We start from the raw sequence: 18,993 nt of genomic DNA on the forward strand, positions 1-18,993 counted from the left end.
ATGCCAAACTGGGTGGGTGGTTTCCAGCGCTGTCGGAATCTACATGGGACAGCCGGGAAGGCCTGGGGCACATGACTGAGGACCCTGGAGGGGGGCCCTGGAGGAGGGAGCATAGCCTGAGGCGGTCTGGAGGGAAGGAGCATGAGGAGACCCCGTTCCTCACAGGGGAGTCCAGGGAAACTCAATGGCGAGGTTGCGGGCCAGATGGTGTGGGAAGGTCAGGGCTGCAGTAGCAGCGGGAGTCGCCCCCACTGAGATGACATTCAATGTTAGGAGAGTAAATGAGAACTTGGAGAGAAGGACGAGCTGAAAGCTGAAGGCCAGGCCTTGCAGAACGTCCGGGGGGCAATGGTGGGAGAGAAGGAGGAGGGAGGCAGAAACACTTGTTTATTGGTCTGCAGGAGCCATCGTGGCCTGCTTTGGGCTCTTCCAAGCTCTCCTTCCTCACTGACCTCTGGCATGGCCAGTGGTCACAGGAGGCAGGGCGCCCGCAAGCACCCCTTGCTTCCCAAATCCGCCCCGTTCTCCCTCCCAGGAAGTTCAGAGCAGTAAGACTTGGCTTCTGTCAGAAAGGGACTGGAGCTCCAAAATCTACCGCCCTGTCTTCTCCATCCCCCAAACAAGCTCGTTTCCTTCCCATCCCAACCCCCACTCCCCATCCTGTCTTCCCTCTGCTCTTGTCTCCAGAGCAGAGTTCTATGAGGGAAGGAGAGACACTTGACATCTTTTCTTCCCATTCGATCTCGGCTTGTCGGGTTCGGACCCCACCCCTCCCACCCCCATCTGCGCGGACACTGGTGTCAAAGGTGATGTCATAAGGGTTCCCCACCCTGGGGTGGGCTTCCAGCTGCGTAGGAGCCCTCCCCCCTCCCTCCTGCTTGACACTCTCCTCCATGCTGCTTTCCTTCTTTGGGTCCTACCTCTCTGGTCTTTCCTTCTCCGCTGTTTTCAAGGGCTCCTCTTCCTTTGCTCGCCACTTCCTACATTGATTCACTCTGGAAGCAGTAACCGAGCATCTTCAAAGGGCTGGGTACCGTTTGCAGTTCTGGTCTCCTGCACTTTCAGCGGGCTATCTCGTGCCTCCCAGGGTCTGGGTGCAGACCGTTCTCCATTCCAGCCCCCCAGCGGAGCCCCAGTCTCATCCCATCCTCTTGGCCCCGCCCCTGCTTCTCCTGGATTCCCTCCTTGGGGAGGGGGTCGGCGGCCCCTCCCTCTGCCTCACTTCCCACACAGTCCCGTGTGTGACCAGACCCTGTGGAGGTTGTCCTCTACCTCCCCTCTCGCCTCTCCATACCAGATCTACTGCTGAGGCCATGCCCTCCAATTCTCTCAAAGCGATCCACGGAACACCTGAATTTCCTCTCCAGCACTCTGCTTTTGCATGAGAGTTCTTTCTGAAACATAAACTTGACCTTGTCATCCCCTTGCGTCTACAACCACCGTGGGCTGCCCCGGCCCTAAGAGTATACTCCCAGCCTGTGGCAAGCTCCATATGGCCCAGCCTGGCCACTCTGACGCCATCTCGCACCAGTCTCCACCTCGGCCCCTCTGGTCCGTGGCTTTCTCAGTACACGGACTCCTGCTCCTGCTCAAGCAGTTCCCTTTCCCCAGAACGTTCCTTTTCCGTTATACGATCTCAACTCCAATGTCACTACCTCAGAGAAGCCTTCCTATTTCCTTCTTTTTCTTCCTATTTATACAATTTTGCCAGTAATTAATTTGCTGTGGTTCTCCCGACCAACTGTGAGCTTGGTTTTGTTTCACAAACTCGTAGAGCACTTCCTATGTTCCACGGGACTGTTAACCCGTTTAGATCCTGTGACAGCCACCTTATGAGGACAGACTCTTCCCCGTTTTGCAGATGAGGAAACAGAACAGAACCCCCAAGAACTCCGTGGCTTGAGCGATGTGACGTGTTCACTGCATGATGCAGCTGGACTGGGAATACAATCTGCGCATCTCCAGGGTCCCTGCCAGACCACACACCAGACCCTGCCTATCATGTCTGCAGTATTCCCAGGGACTGCCTGCTACCTAGTGGATCCTCAGTAAATATTTGCTGTTGGGATGACCAAATACCTGCTGGGATCCAAGGGAGACTGGGTGTCACTGTGCCCCCATCTGCTGGCTGAATATGGTGGGAGAGGTCCTCAGGATAGGAATTCTTCCTTTTGCTGGCTGGCCTGCTGTGTCCAGGGCATGCCAGAGGTAGGAAATGCTTTCCCCCCATTGTTTTCTTGGTTAATATCATAGCCCCAGTAACTTGCAAGCATCACCTCCTCCAAGAAGCCTTCCGGGACTGAGCACCCCTCCCCCCACAGTAGAATTGACCCCTCCCACCTTTGTGCCCTCACGGTATCCTATACAGACTGCATATATCCTGCAGAGACCCGATGTCCATGATGGCACTCGTCCTAGTTTATACCTGATGTACATACCACTATTATTAGACCATTTTGCTGTTTCTTTTTTTTTTTTTTAAGGTTTTATTTATTTATCCGAGAGAGAGAAAGAGAGAGAGAGAGAGGTCACAAGTGGGGGTGGGGGAAAGGGGTAGAGGGAGAAGCAGGCTCCCCACTGAACAAGGAGTCGGATGTGGGACTCTACCCCAAGACCCCGGAATCATGACCTGAGCCAAAGGCAAACACTTAACTGATTGAGCCACCCTGGTGTCCACTTTCACTGTTTCAAAGGGTCTCAGTTTGGAGGCTAATTTACATGGTCACTGGACCCCCCCAGGCCCTGGCCCCCACACAGTGTGGGTCTCATGCACACCACGTTGCAATTAACCCCAGTGCCAAGCACAGTGTCCTGCATAGTCTGGCGCTCTCTCTGGGGGAGGAACGAATGAATGAATGATGTTGGGTCCGATGATTAAAACTGCCATCTATTTGAGTAGCAGCAGAAAAAGCAACTATCAGAAGACATGGTTTATAGTTCCAATTTCATTACTAAACTAGCTGCATGACCTTGGCCAAGCTGTTAAACATCTTGGGGTCTCAGACTGCCAGTTTTTAAAATGAGTGGGTGGGATTAGATGACCTCGAAGCTCCATGCCAGCTCTAAGATTTTGTGATTCAATGCTAATGTCCCCTCAGAGATGAGGCTCTAACAGACTATAAGGGAGAAGTTAGTGCAGCACCAAGTAAATGCACCAGCAAGTCCTAGGAAAGAGACAAGAATACGGCTGCAGCTCCGGAAGTGTCTAGAAATACTCCCCACTTTTCTCTCGCCCAGCCCTGCCCTGCTGCTGGCAGTTTTGACGTAGTTCATTTCTTCCCCCTTTCTCTCTCTTTTTTTAAAAAAAAGATTTATTGGGGCGCCTGGGTGGCTCAGTGGGTTGAGGCCTCTGCCTTCGGCTTGGGTCCTGATCCCGGGGTCCTGGGATTGAGCCCCGCATCAGGTTTTCTGCTCGGCGGGGAGCCTGCTTCCCTTCCTCTCTCTCTGCCTGCCTCTCTGCTTATTTGTGATCTCTCTGTCACACAAATAAATAAATAAAATCTTAAAAAAAAAAAGATTTATTTATTTGAAAGACAGAGATCACAAGTAGGCAGAGAGGCAGGCAGAGAGAGAGGAAGGGAAGCAGGCTCCCTACTGAGCAGAGCGCCCGATGATGTGATGATGCAGGGCTCCATCCCAGAGTCCTGGGATCATGACCTTAGCTGAAGGCAGAGGCTTTAACTCATTGAGCCATCCAGGCGCCACCACCCCCTTTTCTCTTTAAACAGGAAGCTCCTTGAGGGCAAGGGCCAAGTTTTAGACTTTAAAATCTCGAGGACCCAACAGGGAGTTAAAAACTGGCCCATATTTTTTGGTTGCTGACCCTAATGGTCATACGGAGATCCAATCAAATGTGAGACAGTGGGCAGCGGGGTTCATCAGAAGTGCCCTTGAGAATGAGGAGACGGTATTGGAAATGAGGGGCATTGCTCTATCGATAGCAGCCAAATTACATGCCTGTGTATTCAAGAGCAACTTAAAAGGCATATAGAGAGGAAGAAATATGGTCCCTTCAAGAGGAATAATGTAGATTTAGAAAAAAGAAGACATTGCAGATTCTATATATATCTCCCAGCAAGCTGGACTTGAGAATTCGATTTGCCCACTTTTCTGAATTGGTTGACTACAAAAATGCATGAAATATAGGAAATAGTAAATGGGGGCCCCTGGGTGGCTCAGTCGGTTAAGCAACTGCCTTTGGCTCAGGTCATGATCAGGAACCTGATTGAGCTCAGCCTTGGGCTTCCTGCTCAGCAGGGAGTCTGCTTCTCTCTCTCCCACAACTCCTCCCCCCTACTTTCTCTCTGGAGCGTGCTCTCTCTCTCTCAAATAAATAAATGAAAAATCCTTTTTTAAAAGATTTTATTTATTTATTTGACAGACAGAGATCATAATTAGGCAGACAGGCAGGCAGAGAGAGAGAGGGAGAAGCAGGCTCTCCGCTGAGCAGAGAGCCTGATGTGGGACTCGAGCCCCAAGGCAGAGGCTTTAACCCACTGAGGCACCCAGGTGCCCCAATAAATGAAAAATCTTTAAAAAGGAAAAAGGAAATAGTAAATGAGTACTGGGGCTATGGAAAATACTAACCTTTATGCAAAACATAAGCCTTCACCATTATAAACATGTTTATTAAAAGCTTGGATATTGGTAAATCTTGTAATCAGTTTCAATAATAAAGACTAAGGCATAGACATATAGTGTCTCCCACTTTCCTCAAACCAATAAATTATATAGAGATAGAAAGTTTACTAAGGACACGCAACTCACCAACGAGACAATAACTAGATCAACTGTAGAAGCAGAACTAGTAATTGTGACAAAATCAAAACATGAACCCTAAGCTGGGTGGCAAATCAAGTATAACTGCAAAAAATACAACATGAAAATCTTACCTTAAATGCAGTCAATATTTTCTTGTGGTTCCCCCGGGGATTGTGAAAATAGATCTAGCCAGAAAGAAAAAAACAAGTGAATACATTTCAGAGTTTGAATATTTAGCAAGCATTTGGGGGGAAAAAAGAAGATCGTCATTTGAAAATTACACACGTCCAATATTACGAACAAGGTAATTAGAGGCATTCGGGGGGGAAAAAGTTGACTGGCCATATTAAGCTCATAATATCACATTGAAAGCTGTGCTTCTGATGTGGACTCTGAAGACAGCACCCAGAAACCGGAGGCGGTAGAGATCAGTGAAACTGAAGGACTAGATCACAAGAGAACCTGGAGTAAAGAGAGCAAAGCACTTGCCCTAAGATCTGCATCCTTACCTCCCGGTAGGGGTTTTGGGTTCCATCAGCTCTATTCCGGCTGAAGGGACAACTGTAAGAACAGTTCACCTCCAACAAGTGCTGTTCCATCAACCCATTGCTTCCTGAACCTATGTGCCTCTCTGTCCAAACCAAGCCTACTTGTGCAGAGGTTCAAAGCCCTCCCGTGTCTCAAAAGCACCAGTATGCTACATTATTCATGGAGTCAATAAACAGGGACAGATTAGTGCCAGCCAAGCCTGGCACTGTTTGAGGCACTGGGGATATACCAATGAACATGAACAAAAATGTGCAACTTTTCCTCTCCCCTGGGGTCCACATCCAAGTGGAATTCTCTCTCCAATTCCTGCTGTCTACACGATCATCTGGTGATTGACTGTAATGATGATTTTTCTCTAAGCAAGTCAAGTCTTCCCAGTATGTCCTCCATGATGTGGAGTGTCCAAGGGTAAAAGCCAAGCTTTCTAATTTTTCAGATCTCCTGTCTCCATCTTAGCACTCCATTTAGTGTTGACCACAAGGGTACTCAGTAGCAAAACAAATTCTTCATGTAGGAAAAAAGAGAAATGAGAAAAAATAGGAGAACCAGCAATCCCATCTAAACGTGTTGTCTTCTAGCGCCCATAGGGTGTTTGTGCGCATTTTTCTGTTTGATTCCACAATAATCCCAGCAGGAAACAGGGCAGGAGTTGTTATCTCTGTTTTATTAAAGAGAGAACGGGGTTCCTGATAGGTTAAGGGCCTGGATAATAACATACTGGTAAGAACTGGTAAGAACCTCTCCTAAAGGGGCCAAAGAAGGACTAGACTTAGCCAAAGCTGATAAAAGGTAGGGGATGTTCTTATAGAAGATGGGCAAAGATCAGACCCACTAGGCAGATCCAGGAACAGGCCCAAGTGTTTAGGTAACTAGCCCCTTGGGGATGCCGCTGCAACACTATAAGCTCTCATCAGCTTAGCCAGTGAACAAGCATAAGGTTGCAAACAGACCTGGAAACCCCAGGGTGACAAAAAGATTCCCCAACGAAGCCCAAGCGTGGTGAGGCACAGGGCTTGGCATCTTTGAAGACCCACCCCTGGAAAACGCAGGGAGTCCTCCCTTTTAGAAGTGGAAGTGATGGTGGTCTCGCCCCAAGGGGGAAAGCAAGGCGGCTAAAAAGAGCAGGCAGTTCCCAGATGCTGCTGGAGCTGCCCTCGCAGCAGAAGTCAGCCCCTCACGTCAGGAGAGGCAGGTCCGCACAAAGGCAGACTATACGCCCAGAAAAAAATGGCAGCAAGGAGGCATTGGGCCAGGGAGAGGTGTGGTCCCATAGTCCTGCAGAATGGATCAACAGCGCTCCACGAAACTTAGAAGAATCTCATGTGCTAGTCACGTTCAATACTACGACAATCCTCAGGGCTTTTCTGGCTTCCATTTTTTCCTCCTGATCACTTCAGATTTTACTTCCATCCTCAAAAGAAAGCTTTCTAATCCCTGAAAACCCACAATCACCCAGCACATTTTTTTCTTCTTAACCTTTCCTAAGGTTGACACCGTTAAGTATGTGATATTGATTTTGGAAGGTTTTTGATGGATTCGAATGTGGCCTGACTCCTGTCTTGGAAGAACTTACAGTCTAGTGGAAGGAGGTAGAGGGAGATGTTCAGGAAATGATTAGCGGAAGTACAGAGTATGTGCTTGAGGGCTCCGAATGGATGCGTAAAAGAGACCTCAGGAGCGACGTGATGATGACGGAGACACAGACAGAATCCAGGAAGAGAGGAAAATGGAGATCGGAGACATCAGGGGTGGGGAGGAAAGAAAGGCTAGGAGCTAGAAAGGGAAAGAGAAGCTCTAAGTGACTACTTGCACTCCATGTCAATTTACCTAAACATTGAAGCATCTTTACTCAAAACTTTCCTTGAAACTAGAAGTCAGAAACATAGTAAAACTGGAAGTCAGAAACATAGTAAATGCTCATAATTGGAGACTATTATGTGCTAGACATTGAGCTTTAAAACATTACTCATTTGAGCGTTAGGCATTTTCCCACTTCATAGATGAAAAATGGAGGCTTTGAGGAGTTCATTAGGATCAAAGAGCTGGTAATTTAGTCTCTGACGTCAAAGCTTTTTAACCACTGGTTATGCTACCCCAGGGGCATCTTCAAAACAAACTTCTCTATTTTGGTTTAGACTTCCACTGTTTGGGACATCCCTACTTCCTCCTTAACTTTTAAGGGGTGCAGAGAAATTAGAAATAGTTTGATTTGGTTGAAGAGACTATACAGTTCTCCTTCTACCCACTGAAGTCTCCCAAAAGAAGCAGGTGATCTGGACTTTGACTCTTACCGTTTGTTGGGTGTCAGCTTTGCTCAAGAAGGCAGAAATTTATTAATATCTTATTAGGTGCCAGCATATTCCAGCCAGGGATCCTCTCCTCGGTGTTTCTAGAAGGCACCTTTCTTTTCTTCTTCCCATCCACCACTCTGCCTCTCCCTGCAGTCACAGTTGAAGCCATATAGTTTCATGGTACTCGTGCCCTTCTTGGGGAATCACCCAAGCTTTATTCTTTTTTTTTTTTTTTTTAAAGATTTTATTTATTTGACAGAGAGACAGTGACAGAGAGCACAAGAGGGGAGAAGGTCGTGGGAGCAGCAGACTCCCCATGGAGCGGGGAACCCGATGTGGGACTCCTTCCCAGGACTTTAGGATCATGATGGGAGCCAAAGGCAGCTGCTTAACCAACTGAGCCACCCAGGCACCCCCAAGCTTTATTCTTGAAAATGTCTCTTTTAGGGCAAAGCAGTGAGCTTCAAAACACACACTTGCCAATTGTGATTTTGGGGGCATCATTGCTACCTGACTATCTCTTAACTTACCCCGCACATCTGCTTTCAAATACTAACAAAGATTGCCTGTGGAAAACCCATTGTGTATGTATATCATTTTTTTAAAGATTTTATTAATTTACTTGAGAGAGATAGAGAGCACGAGAGGGGAGAAGGTCGGTGGAAGAAGCAGACTCCCCGTGGAGCTGGGAGATCTATGCGGACTCTGGGATCATGACCGGAGCCAAAGGCAGTTGCTTAACCAACTGAGCCACCCAGGCGCAAGCCCATCGTGTATATCTTTTTAAATCATATCATCCATCCAGTCGAAAGCCTGGAAAAGAGCTGGTTGCATTCCGACAAACCTTTACTTGCAGTTCTGTTCCAAGTTGTGTTCTCTTTCCCTTTCTAGCTCCTAGCCTTTCTTTCCTCCTCATCCCTAATGTCTCTGAGCTCCATTTTCCTCTCTTGTCAACTGCCCTTAGAACCTTCTTAGATTTCCTCCCAGCATACCTACCTGGGTTAAATCTATAGGAGGCATTTTCTGAAGGTGAGGAACTCACACTCAGTGTTGAAGGTTAACGACTTGAGAGGCTCGTGACCTTAAGGAAAAGGGCAGGACCAAGTTGAGCTACTTCGAGAACCCCTTCTCCTTCTCTTTGCCCCCAAGCGTGGGTTATAAGGACAGGTGGGAAGTAAATAAAGCCATTTATTTTGCAAATAGCAATGAGGCCTAACACTTGCTTAATCTGACAATGGCGAAAGTCTTTATCTTCTTAAAACAAGCTGCTGCCTTTTTCTATACCCGCAGACATCCAGTTGCCTCTGCTGCTTTTAAAATATATTTTACTGTAGTCCGAAGACTTAAAAAGGCTTTAGACCTGAGAAGGTTTTGGTGAAGACTTCTTCACAACAGTGCCCCTGAAAATCCATGAAGTCTGAACAAAAATGGTATGAGAATAAAGACCATTTCCCAGTGACTGGAACGCAAGAAGTAAGACCCTATCAACAAATCATTTTTTCCTCAAATTTTTTAATTTTAATTCTAGTTAACATACGGTGTAGATTAGTTTCAGGAGTAGAGCACAGGGATTGTGGGGTTCCACATATCGCACGGGGCTCATCACCACAAGTGCACTAACGAACCTGGTTTTGTTGTTGGGAGATGTTGCGGTCGGCTCTCGAAGACCGCGGGACTCCTCTCTGTTCCAGTAATTAGGCAAGCTGTTTAACCTTTCTGTACTTCGGTTGTCTATCTTTAAAATGAGTACAATACTACCAGGCGCATTAGCTTGACTCCCAAGGATGCTGTGAAACAGAGAACATTTTTAAAACTCCCAACATGTGCATGTAGAAAAACACCCTGTGGCAATAAATACTATTACCTCGGGGGTACGTAGTGCCTTTACCCTCGAGTTCAAATCCAGAGTTGTGATAGAAACAGAAGCGATCTTTATTTCAATTGTCTTTCTCCATCGGTCTTCCTGAAAGAGCGGAAGGTCGTTTAAAGAAGTTACATGATTCACTCCATAATCTTTCCCCTCTCCTGCATTCCTGGCTCCCAGGATCAGAGGTTAAAGAGTAGGAACCCAAGGCAGGGAGAAAAAGATCTGGGTGACACCTCTCAGCGAGACCTTAGCGAAGCCGAGAGTGGCGACCCGGATGCGTAACGCCCAAGCCACGGTCCTTTATGGGATTTATAATTTAAACGGGCCCCAAAGCACGAGATTGGCTGGGGAAATGCCCTGATCGCGGTTGGGCTGCTCGCATGGCGTTGCTCAGATACCTCTGGCCGAGCTCCGTCGACGTCCCCAGCCTGCTAGCCCGTCGGGCAGCTGTCGAGCCGCGGGAGCCCGTTCGTGGGCAGGGCAGGCGCGGCTCGGGCGGCCGCTGCCCCGTCGCTGACCCTCGCGCGAAGCTGCGCGCACCGAGAGGAGACATCTTCCCAGCCGGGCCTCCCGCGCCCGCCGCGGCCCGGGGCGGCGGGGTCGGCCCAGGGACTGGGGGCGATCCGCGCACCCCTCCGTGTGGGGCGCCCCGACTCGCCGGGGGCGGGGTCACGTCCCACCCGGGGCGCCGGGGGCACCGGCGCTGCGGAAACCTGAGCGTGGCCGAGGAGCGGGGGCTTGCGGGGCCACCTCCCCGGGCGCCTCGGGCCCGCAGTGGGCGCGCCGGCCGCCGCCGCCCCCGGGCCGTCGCGGAGACCACTCCCGCGCCTGGTACCTGTGGACGCCCTTGTCAAGCGCCCGGAGCTCCCCCGGGGGAGCCGAGCCCAGGACAGACATGCTACTCCCGTTTCCTGCCCCTTCGGAGCGTGGAGGAGTGGGTGAGGCGGGGCCGAGCCGCTGCACCGAGGAGCCCCCCGAGCCGTGGGCGAACGGGCCCCGCGGCGGGGGGCGCTGGGGCCTGCCCGGGGATGGCGGGCAGGCCGCCCTCGGCCCAGCGGCCGGAGGGCGAGGGGAGGGCAACCAGGGGGAAGGGGCGTCCCCTCGCCCTGGGCAGGCCCGAACACGGGGCCGAGCTCGGACCGGCCCGGCCCAGCAGCCTGACCCCGGGAGACCCGGCTTTCAGGCGGGCAACGGCCGCTCTGGCCCAGGCCATCCGGCCTTCAGGTTGTGTGACTGTGACGGGCCGACTGGGGCAAAGGGCGGTTGAAGGGGAACGGGGCGCTTCTCCCTTCTGCTTGGGGGGGTTGTTGTGCTTTGTGGGGGGTCGGGGGGGTCACCACCCTCCCGGGAGAGGTGGGGGAGGGCCGCCGCCGCAGCTGGCCGGCGAGGGGCGGGGTCACAGAGGCGAAGTGTGTGTGTGTTCGAGCGAGGGCGTGTGGGAGGGGAGGGCGCGCGGAGGAGGATCCTGGTCTGCGCGCAGGCGCGAGCAGCGGGTCGGGCCCGAGCCCAGGAAGAAGGCCCTGGGGGGAGCGGGGGCGGTGGGCCGGCGGGAGGGCGGGCAGGCTGACGCGAAGGGGGGCGGGGAGCCGCGTCGGCGTCGCCGGGCGCGGGCGATTCGAGGCCGACGCATCCGCGCGTGCGCGCGCCGCGGAGTGTCCGCGTTAGAGGGGAGTGACGCGTGCGCGTTCACGTGCGCCCGGGAGAGCGGTAAGAAACGAAGGGAGGCTTGAAGGGGGGTGGGGGTGGAGGCGAGCCGGAGGAGGGGTGGGGGGGCGGCGCCTGCGCAGTGCGCCGCGGAGAGCTGTGTGTATGTGAGAGTCTGACGGGTTCAAAATGGCGGCGGCTGCTTCAGCGGCTCCTCCTGTGTGAGGGAAACAACACCCCTCCCCGGCGGCAGCGGCGGCGGCGGCGGCGGCTGCGGCTCGCAGAGCACCTTCCCAGCGGCTGGGCCTGTCGCCGCTCCGTCTATCCTGGGCAGGGGGCGCTCCGGGAGGAGGGGCAACGCCAGGGGGCCCATCCCCCGGAATCCCTCCTCTGCGACTGGGGAGTAGCCGGGGGCTCGTCCCGCAGCGCGGAGCCCGGGCTGAGGGGGAGACGCGAGGGGAGTCCGGGCCCCCAGCCCGGCGCGCCGCGCCGCTCCCGCCCTCTCCGCCCCCCGGGGCCGGGGCCCGCGTTCCGGGGGGCCGGGGCGGCGCGGGGAGCCTCGGGCCGGCCGGTCTCAGCTGATCGGCCGCCGCTCCTGGGATCCGGAGGCGGCCGGGCGGCTGCTCGCCGAGGGCACAGCGAAGAGGGCGCTCCCCGCGGCCGGGGCTGGCCCGGGGTTCGGGCTCGGGCTGCTGACCGCTGGCCCGGGGGAGGCGGGGGCGCCCCGGGCTCGGCGCCGAGGGGTCGCGCTCCCCTCTCCTGACGCCTCCGACTCCCGGTCTCCGAAGCTTGAAGAGGAGGTTTGATTCAGCAACTGTTTCCTCTTTTTCCGGGTCGCTCTGACCCTCTCTGGATACTGGGTTGATCCACGGAAAAAAAAACGAAGACGACGTTTGGGATTTAATTTTTCCTCTCAGTTTTTGGAATCTTTTACTTCTCACTTGGACAAGAACTCACGAGCAAAATCCCCGGTGAGATTCCCCCTCCTAGGCCTTCCCCCTGGAAGTTTGGTTCACCGTGTTATCTGAAGTCTTAATGTAAAGTTTCTATTTCTTTTTCCGATGGGTGAACGATTGAAGCGCCTTACCTTCGGGGAGCCCAGCGAGATTTGCCATTTTTCCTCCGGCCCTGGCTGCTTTCAGTCCCCGGCGGTCCTCGCCCAGGGGTGCAAACACGGTTTCTTTTCCTCCCGACTTGGGACAAGGGCTTCCTCTAGGAGGGCTCTGCCACGAACTGCTCTTGCAAACTGTGTCATTGGGTCCTTTGGTCTCGTAGCAGTTTTGAAAGGATGCTATTAACGTGGCTGTAATGTAGTTGCAAAAAGAAAAAAAAAAATATCTGCATTCCCTATGGAAGCCATTATCCTTGAGAATATTTAGAAAAAAAGAAAAAACCTTTCTTGGTATTACCGCTCGACCCTCGCGCAGTTCGGCCGAAATTTTTGGAAAGCTGTATTTTACTTATTTCTGTAGATGGATTCGGTCACTTTATTACTTTATTCAAAAAGATCTAATGTGATTTTTGTCCCTGATTTGCAACTCTCTTGAATTTGTTTCAGAGTTACACACATCTTGTGTTGGGGTGGAGTGTTGGTTTGGGAATGAAAAGATCCAGGGACTCTAGGAAGGAAGGCGACGATTGTGTGAGGCTTTCCTAGAGGGGTATGGGAAATTGTTTTGGAATCTTTCTTTATCCTGATTTTTTTTTTTTTAAATCATAGTCTGCCCTTTTTCCTTTTAGTTTCTAATTACCCGTGAGAGAGAGCTAATTTGGCTGGGATCTGGATTTGTTCAGTGCCCGCTTCACCTGGTCAGTTCTCTACAGATAAAAGTCCCCCCCCCCCTTTTCTTTTTTTGCCACTGCTGCCATCAAGGGGAGGCTGGCTTATTGTAATCCTGTGGGGAAGAAACAGTGGTGTGTGGCCCATCCACAAGGAACTGAAACCAACATCATCTCCTTTTGCCTAGGCCTCAGACAGTTGTAATGTGATTAATGTTGGTCGTGGCAGGGGAACACTTGCCCCAGAGCAGAGGGGTCCCGAACTGACGAGGAGGAACCAGATTTGTCAGAGAGCCTTTAACTTACACACATCTTAAATCCCCCTCCTGTGAAAAGAAAGCTTGAGTTTGGGGATGAGTTCTCATCTTTGCTTCTATCCTTATTCTTTAGTGTTGTAAACCTGGTTCCCAAGGAAGAGGAAGGCAGCCCTGGAGTGGTTTCTTCACAGTAATTTCAACAGAAGAGTGAGAGATGGAACCCGAAGAAGAAAGGATTCGTTACAGCCAGAGACTGGTTAGTATTTTATTCTCTCTCTCTCTTTCTCTCTCTCTCTCTCTCTTTTTTTTTTTTTCAATTTTGAAGTACAATAACTGTTTTGTCTCCATTTGTGAACCTACTGTGATTAAAACTTTCCAGGTGGCTTTTCTGTATACCAGAGGAGAGATGGTATATTAATATCTCATTTGGTTTTTAGGCCAAGTAGTTAGAGCCTTAATATTCATCCTGTTTGGAAACGGACTTGTATGTAGCCTTAACTTCTATAGAAACTGTTGTAAATCAAAGGATTTTGTGGATTACATTGTGACAGGGATTACTAATTTTGCAATACTGACACTGTAATCTAAGTTAGATTAGAATGTAAATTTTAGGGACAAAACTGAGAAAGGATAGTTCTGTATCATTTTTATAGATTATGGTATGTCAGGATTGTGGCTTTGAGCTGGGGGGTAGAACTATGGATTTTATTTTTATTTTTAACACAAGTAACACTGATAGGTTTAGAGGGTTGATGGAGATTGATTGAGAAAGGGTAGAATACCAGAAGTTCTATATTTTGTATTTTGGGAAGGAAGTATGAAGGTACATCATGTTGAAAGAAATTTTTACTTAGTAATGGTTTGGAGGGAATTTGCTTGTATGTGCATATGAATATTTGCTTCTTTAAGCCCTACTTTCCTCTCAGTGTTTCCCTATTGGAGTTTAAAAATTTGGTTTTTGTATCCCCTAGTCAAAGAGAACTTTATTAATATTTTCACCATATATTCATTTCAGAAATTTGCATTTGTATCTTTAGAGTAAGGTATGGGAAAGCCAAAGAATTGTCTGTATTATGTGAAATTTGGTGAACTGAGAGACCTAAAAGATTACTAAAGGAATTTATGGTGGTTTTCTTTGGCTCTGCATTTTAGACTGAGTTTGGAGGAAAACAGACTGATTCTGTAATCATTTTCTGATGATCTCCACTCTTTTTGAGAAAAGGCTACTTTGTTTAAACGTGACTGTTAGAAAGGTGTGGAGTTCAAGTATATCCAGCAGGAATGTATGTTCTGGCAAGCCTTATTCCAGAGATTTGCCTCGTCTCCTAAAGCATGCATTGAGAATATAGTTCTTTAACTTTTATTTATTTATTTAAAGATTTTATTTATTTATTTATTTATTTATTTATTTATTTGTTAGAAAGAGAGGGAGAGAAAGCACACAAGCAGGCAGAGAGGCAGGCAGAGGCGGGGAGAGAGGCAAGCTCCCTGCTGAGCAAGGAGCCTGATGTGGGACTCGGATGACCTGAGCTGAAGGCAGCGCCTTAACTCACTGAGCCACCCAGGTGTCCCAGTTCTTTAACTTTTAGAAATAAACTCTTATTCTTTAACTTTCAGAAATAAACTACGTATGTCAGTAGTGAAATTTTGGGTGCTTGTTTTGACATTCCTTAAACTTTTCTTTGGGACCATAGGAGAAGAAAGAGGATGCTGCAGAGTTCTCTTCCCAGGTGGTTATTCCCAGCTATATGGGGAATCATTTTTATCATGTCAGACTTGCAGAATTGTTGAGCTGTTATGTAAATACTTGAAGGATCTTGGATCTTGGGATCCAGACTTTCAAAGGAAGAGCCTTTTATTCAGCCAGAAAAAGTTCACATTTTCTTTTTTTTTTTTTTAAGATTTTTATTTATTTATTTGATAGACAGAAATCACAAGTAGGCAGAGAGGCAGGCAGAGAGAGAGGGGGAAGCAGGCTCCCCGCTGAGCAGAGAGCCCGATGCGGGGCTCGATCCCAGGACCCTGAGATCATGACCTGAGCCGAAGGCAGAGGCCTAAACCACTGAGCCACCCACATTTTTTAACAAAATAGGAAGGTAGTGGTAGAAATCCAGGGAATCTGTGACTTTTGTCCTGGTAAGATTTTTTTTTTAATTGTAAAGTGATTGCTACCTGTTGCACACATTAACCCTTTCCATATCTAGCATATTTTGTTTTTGGTTCATGTGTTGTATGAGAGGGCATCAGATATTTGGGGGAATCTTGGAATTTTGGGTAATAATTCTGAAGTTTAGGGTGACTCATGTCTGTTTTTCTAAGATTACATGACAAAATTACATCTGAAGTGTAAATTACTTCTGTAACATAACTTTTTTTTTTTTTTAAGATTTCATTCATTTATTTGACAGATCACAAGTAGGCAGAGAGGCAGGCAGAGGGAGAGGGGGATGTAGGCTCCCCTCCCCGCTGAGCAGAGAGCCCGATGTGGGGCTCCATCCCAGGACCCCGAGACCATGACCTGAGCTGAAGGCAGAGGCCTAATCCACTGAACCACCCAGGTGCCCCTGTAACGTAACTTTTTTGATTTGAGAGCATAATGGCAGTTTATTCGAGTGAAAAGTTTGCCTATTAGACTTTTAATGTTTGTCTCTGTGGTGAGTCCTCATGTTACATTGGTTAAGTTAGATCTCATTTGAGGAATTTTAAGACTACTATAATGGCTAATTTTTATAGTAGTTTTTTTTAAACACTGTGTCTGTCTTTAAAGTAGGTCAAAGTATAGAACTTACTTTGTTTTGCAGGTATTGGCCATAAAACATAAAGTTTGAAAGAGAGACAAATGACAGGTTTACTTAGCTTAGTGACTAAAATTGTGTGTGGCCTCATGCAGTATATATTTGTCGAATTGAAATGGGTTACTTGGTACATTGATTTTAGTGTTACTAAATGTTACTTCCATGTTGTTTTAAGGGACAAAACCTAAATGGTCATTCCTTATGATACGCCTCTAAAATAGCCTCTCGAGAGACAGTATCAGTATTACAAGTCCTAGTCCAGGGGTGCCTTTGTCGGTCGGTGCGTTAAGCCTCTGCCTTTGGCTCATGTCATGGTCTCGGGGTCCTGAGATTGAGCCCTGCAGCATCTAGCATTGGGCTCTCTGCTCAGCGGGGAGCCTGCTTCCCCTTCCCTCTCTGCGTGCCTCTCTGCCTACTTGTGATCTCTCTCTCTGTCAAATAAATAAAATCTAAAAAAAGTCTGAGTCCAGACTCATTTCGGAATGATTTTATTGTATTTGGGACCATTTACCTATCTTTAAGAGAAAGAAAAGTTGTATTCTTACTAGTAAGACTACTGTTAAAAATTGAGTAAGTCATTTTAATGCTTTTTACTGAGATAGCTATTTCAAGTGCACAGGCTGAATTTGGTAAATTTTGATATGTTTATATCAATTTTGTGACAGGTAATTAAAGTCAGAAATAGCTAGTTTAAAAAAATGGCTTGCCTCTTGCTAAACTTTACTATTACATATGGAAGAGAATTGTACCTTTGAAGAAGGTATATTTGAAATATATACATTTGGGGCATAAGCTCTACTTTCTGGAACTAGAATGCTTGTTTTGCAGTGTGGGAAATGAATGATGTTTGACTATTCTTAAGCAAGACATAGTTTTGTTCTTTAATGAAAAGATGAGTCATTTTGTGTATGGATTCCTAGAACAAAGCCAGACAGATCTCCAAGGCACGATGATGTACCTAGAAAGGGTATTCAAGTGAGAGGGGTAGAAGCTTCAGCTTTGGTAATGGGTGGATGTTTGATTGTCCTGAGGTGAAGATTATTTATTTCTGTATTTCTAGTAAATTTAGATGGAGGACTTTTTTGAGAAATATTGACGAGTACTAAAGATGGAACTTCTTTTTTTCTGCATTTTATTTCGGTAGCCAAAGTGTTGGAGTAGTTTTAGTTGTTTGTTTCTGACCATGTATATTAAGTATTGATTTGTAGGGAATATTCAGCATAATGTCTTACAGTTACTTTATCTAAGATGTTAGTTAGATCCTTAGCAATTACAATTGATGATCTTTTAGGTTTTTGAAATCATACCAATTCTGAGTAATCCTTAATTGCATAGAAAATCAAGGGCAAAATAGCATGCATCTGAATACCATTTATATGCTACGTAGTATCGTTTTAACTAGAGACTTTTTTCATTTTTAATGGAAAAGATGACCTTTGGTATTTATTTATTTTTAAAGATTTTATTTATTTATTTGACAGACAGAGTTCACAAGTAGGCAGAGAGGCAGGCAGAGAGAGAGGGGAAAGCAGGCTCCCTTCCGAGCAGAGAGCCCGATGTGGGGCTTGATCCCAGGACCCTGAGATTATGACCTGAGCGGAAGGCAGAGGCTTAACCCACTGAGCCACCCAGGCGCCTTGTTATTTATTTTAATACACTGGACTATGTGTCCTCAACTTGTATAATATATTATACATATCATTACATTTAGTATGGAAAAATTCACTGGCTCCTGCCAAAGGCAGTTGTAGAAATAAACGGACACCTGAACCAATGTAAAAGAAAGTGAAGACAGTATACTTCAGGGTAAGAGAAGTTACGGAATCTTATATGAAGGAGATGTTGATTTTCTTGAGAATTTCTGTTTGTCAATGTTGATGATGAGATAAGAGATTTTCTAAAGGGTGTTATTATGCTGTTAGATGTTCAATGCTGTTTATTTCTTACATATGTTTTTCTTTGAAATAGCTAAATCATTTATCTTTTTTAAGAAACTGGGGGCATTGAAGCCATAATGATATTTTCACCATTCTTTGGATTACCCTTACAGATTGTCTTCCAAGATTCAGTAGTATTTACCAGACTATCCCTTTTATAAACAGTCCCACTTTGAATGATCCCACTCTAAGTAAGGTCTTTCTGACCAGGAATGGACTTGGCAAAATGAAATCCTTCTTTTTTTAAGCCATATTTTCTGTATCAGAAAGTGTCATCTTGTTAACAACTGGAAAAAAGTTATAGATGGTCTAAATTGTTGAATTTGTTTATTTATAATTATTTAATTAGACTTAACCTTCAGTCTGTGATGGTAGAGGAGTACATTGTTCTGAGTGTTGCAGCCTCCTTCCTGGAGATGTAGGAAAAACTTGTTGCCCGTTTTTGGGTGATTCAAAATGCAGATAATGAGGGAACTAATTCTTTATTCTTATGCATCAGTTTTCCATAGTAAGCTGCATTTTGGGGACCCATAATGAGGACTGTATTTAAGCCCTATCACTTTCTCTTGTTTTATTTTGCTGAGCACTAGTCATTATCATACTTGTTTGTTTTGTTTGTGCGTCTCTCTCCATTGGAGTGTAAGCTTCTTGAGAGTTGGGAGTTTGTTTTCTTTATGGTATATACTGGATGCTTCAAATAATGCCTGACACACAGAAAGTGCTCAATAAGTAGCTTCAAAAAAAGAGAAAGTATTCCATCTACAACACAGAAAGTGCTTGATAAGTATCTGTTGATTTTGTTGAAAGCCCTGATAAATACTTTTCTTTGCTACCAGTTTTCTTGAGGCCCAGTGATAAGTCACTAGAATGAAGGAGGGTTTGGTCTGTAGGCATGAGCAGAATATCTGGATATTAGGTCTTGCAGTGTGCATAGAACCAGAAGCTTTAAGCTGTGACAGAAAAAATTTACACTTAGCACACATGCCAGATGAACACATTTATAGTATTTGGGCCATTAGAACAAATGAAAAAAAAAAGTCTAGTTAACTTTAAAAGCTCAGTCTGAATTTTAAGTTCTTCCCTTAATCCTGTAAAAATCTTGTTTCAAGGTTT

The 18,993-nt window shown here is 47.4% G+C and overlaps 1 protein-coding gene and 1 long non-coding RNA gene across 5 annotated transcripts in view; one reads left to right on the plus strand and one right to left on the minus strand.

Annotated features, from left to right (window-relative positions):
- Positions 1-9,085: 9,085 nt before the first annotated feature.
- Positions 9,086-10,418, minus strand: LOC116598577. Its single transcript, XR_004289107.1, has 3 exons — positions 9,867-10,418; positions 9,466-9,564; positions 9,086-9,388 (listed from the first exon to the last, which is right to left on the minus strand). It is a non-coding gene; the product is annotated as an uncharacterized LOC116598577 (long non-coding RNA).
- Positions 10,419-11,007: 589 nt separating this feature from the next.
- KDM2A (lysine demethylase 2A) overlaps positions 11,008-18,993 on the plus strand; it is a 113,721-nt gene continuing 105,735 nt past the window's right edge. Inside the window, exons 1-3 of one of the 4 annotated variants that reach the window (XM_032357602.1) lie at positions 11,204-12,083; positions 12,853-12,921; positions 13,282-13,404. In XM_032357602.1, the coding sequence (XP_032213493.1) occupies positions 13,363-13,404 (42 nt within the window). In that variant the 5' untranslated portion in view covers positions 11,204-12,083; positions 12,853-12,921; positions 13,282-13,362. Of the gene's footprint in view, positions 11,176-11,203; positions 12,084-12,123; positions 12,774-12,852; positions 12,922-13,281; positions 13,405-18,993 lie in introns of those variants that run through there. The other 3 variants (XM_032357604.1, XM_032357601.1, XM_032357603.1) reach the window with 3 other exon arrangements.

The sequence above is a fragment of the Mustela erminea genome, chromosome 9 (assembly GCF_009829155.1).
Source record: "Mustela erminea isolate mMusErm1 chromosome 9, mMusErm1.Pri, whole genome shotgun sequence".
NCBI lineage: Eukaryota > Metazoa > Chordata > Mammalia > Carnivora > Mustelidae > Mustela > Mustela erminea.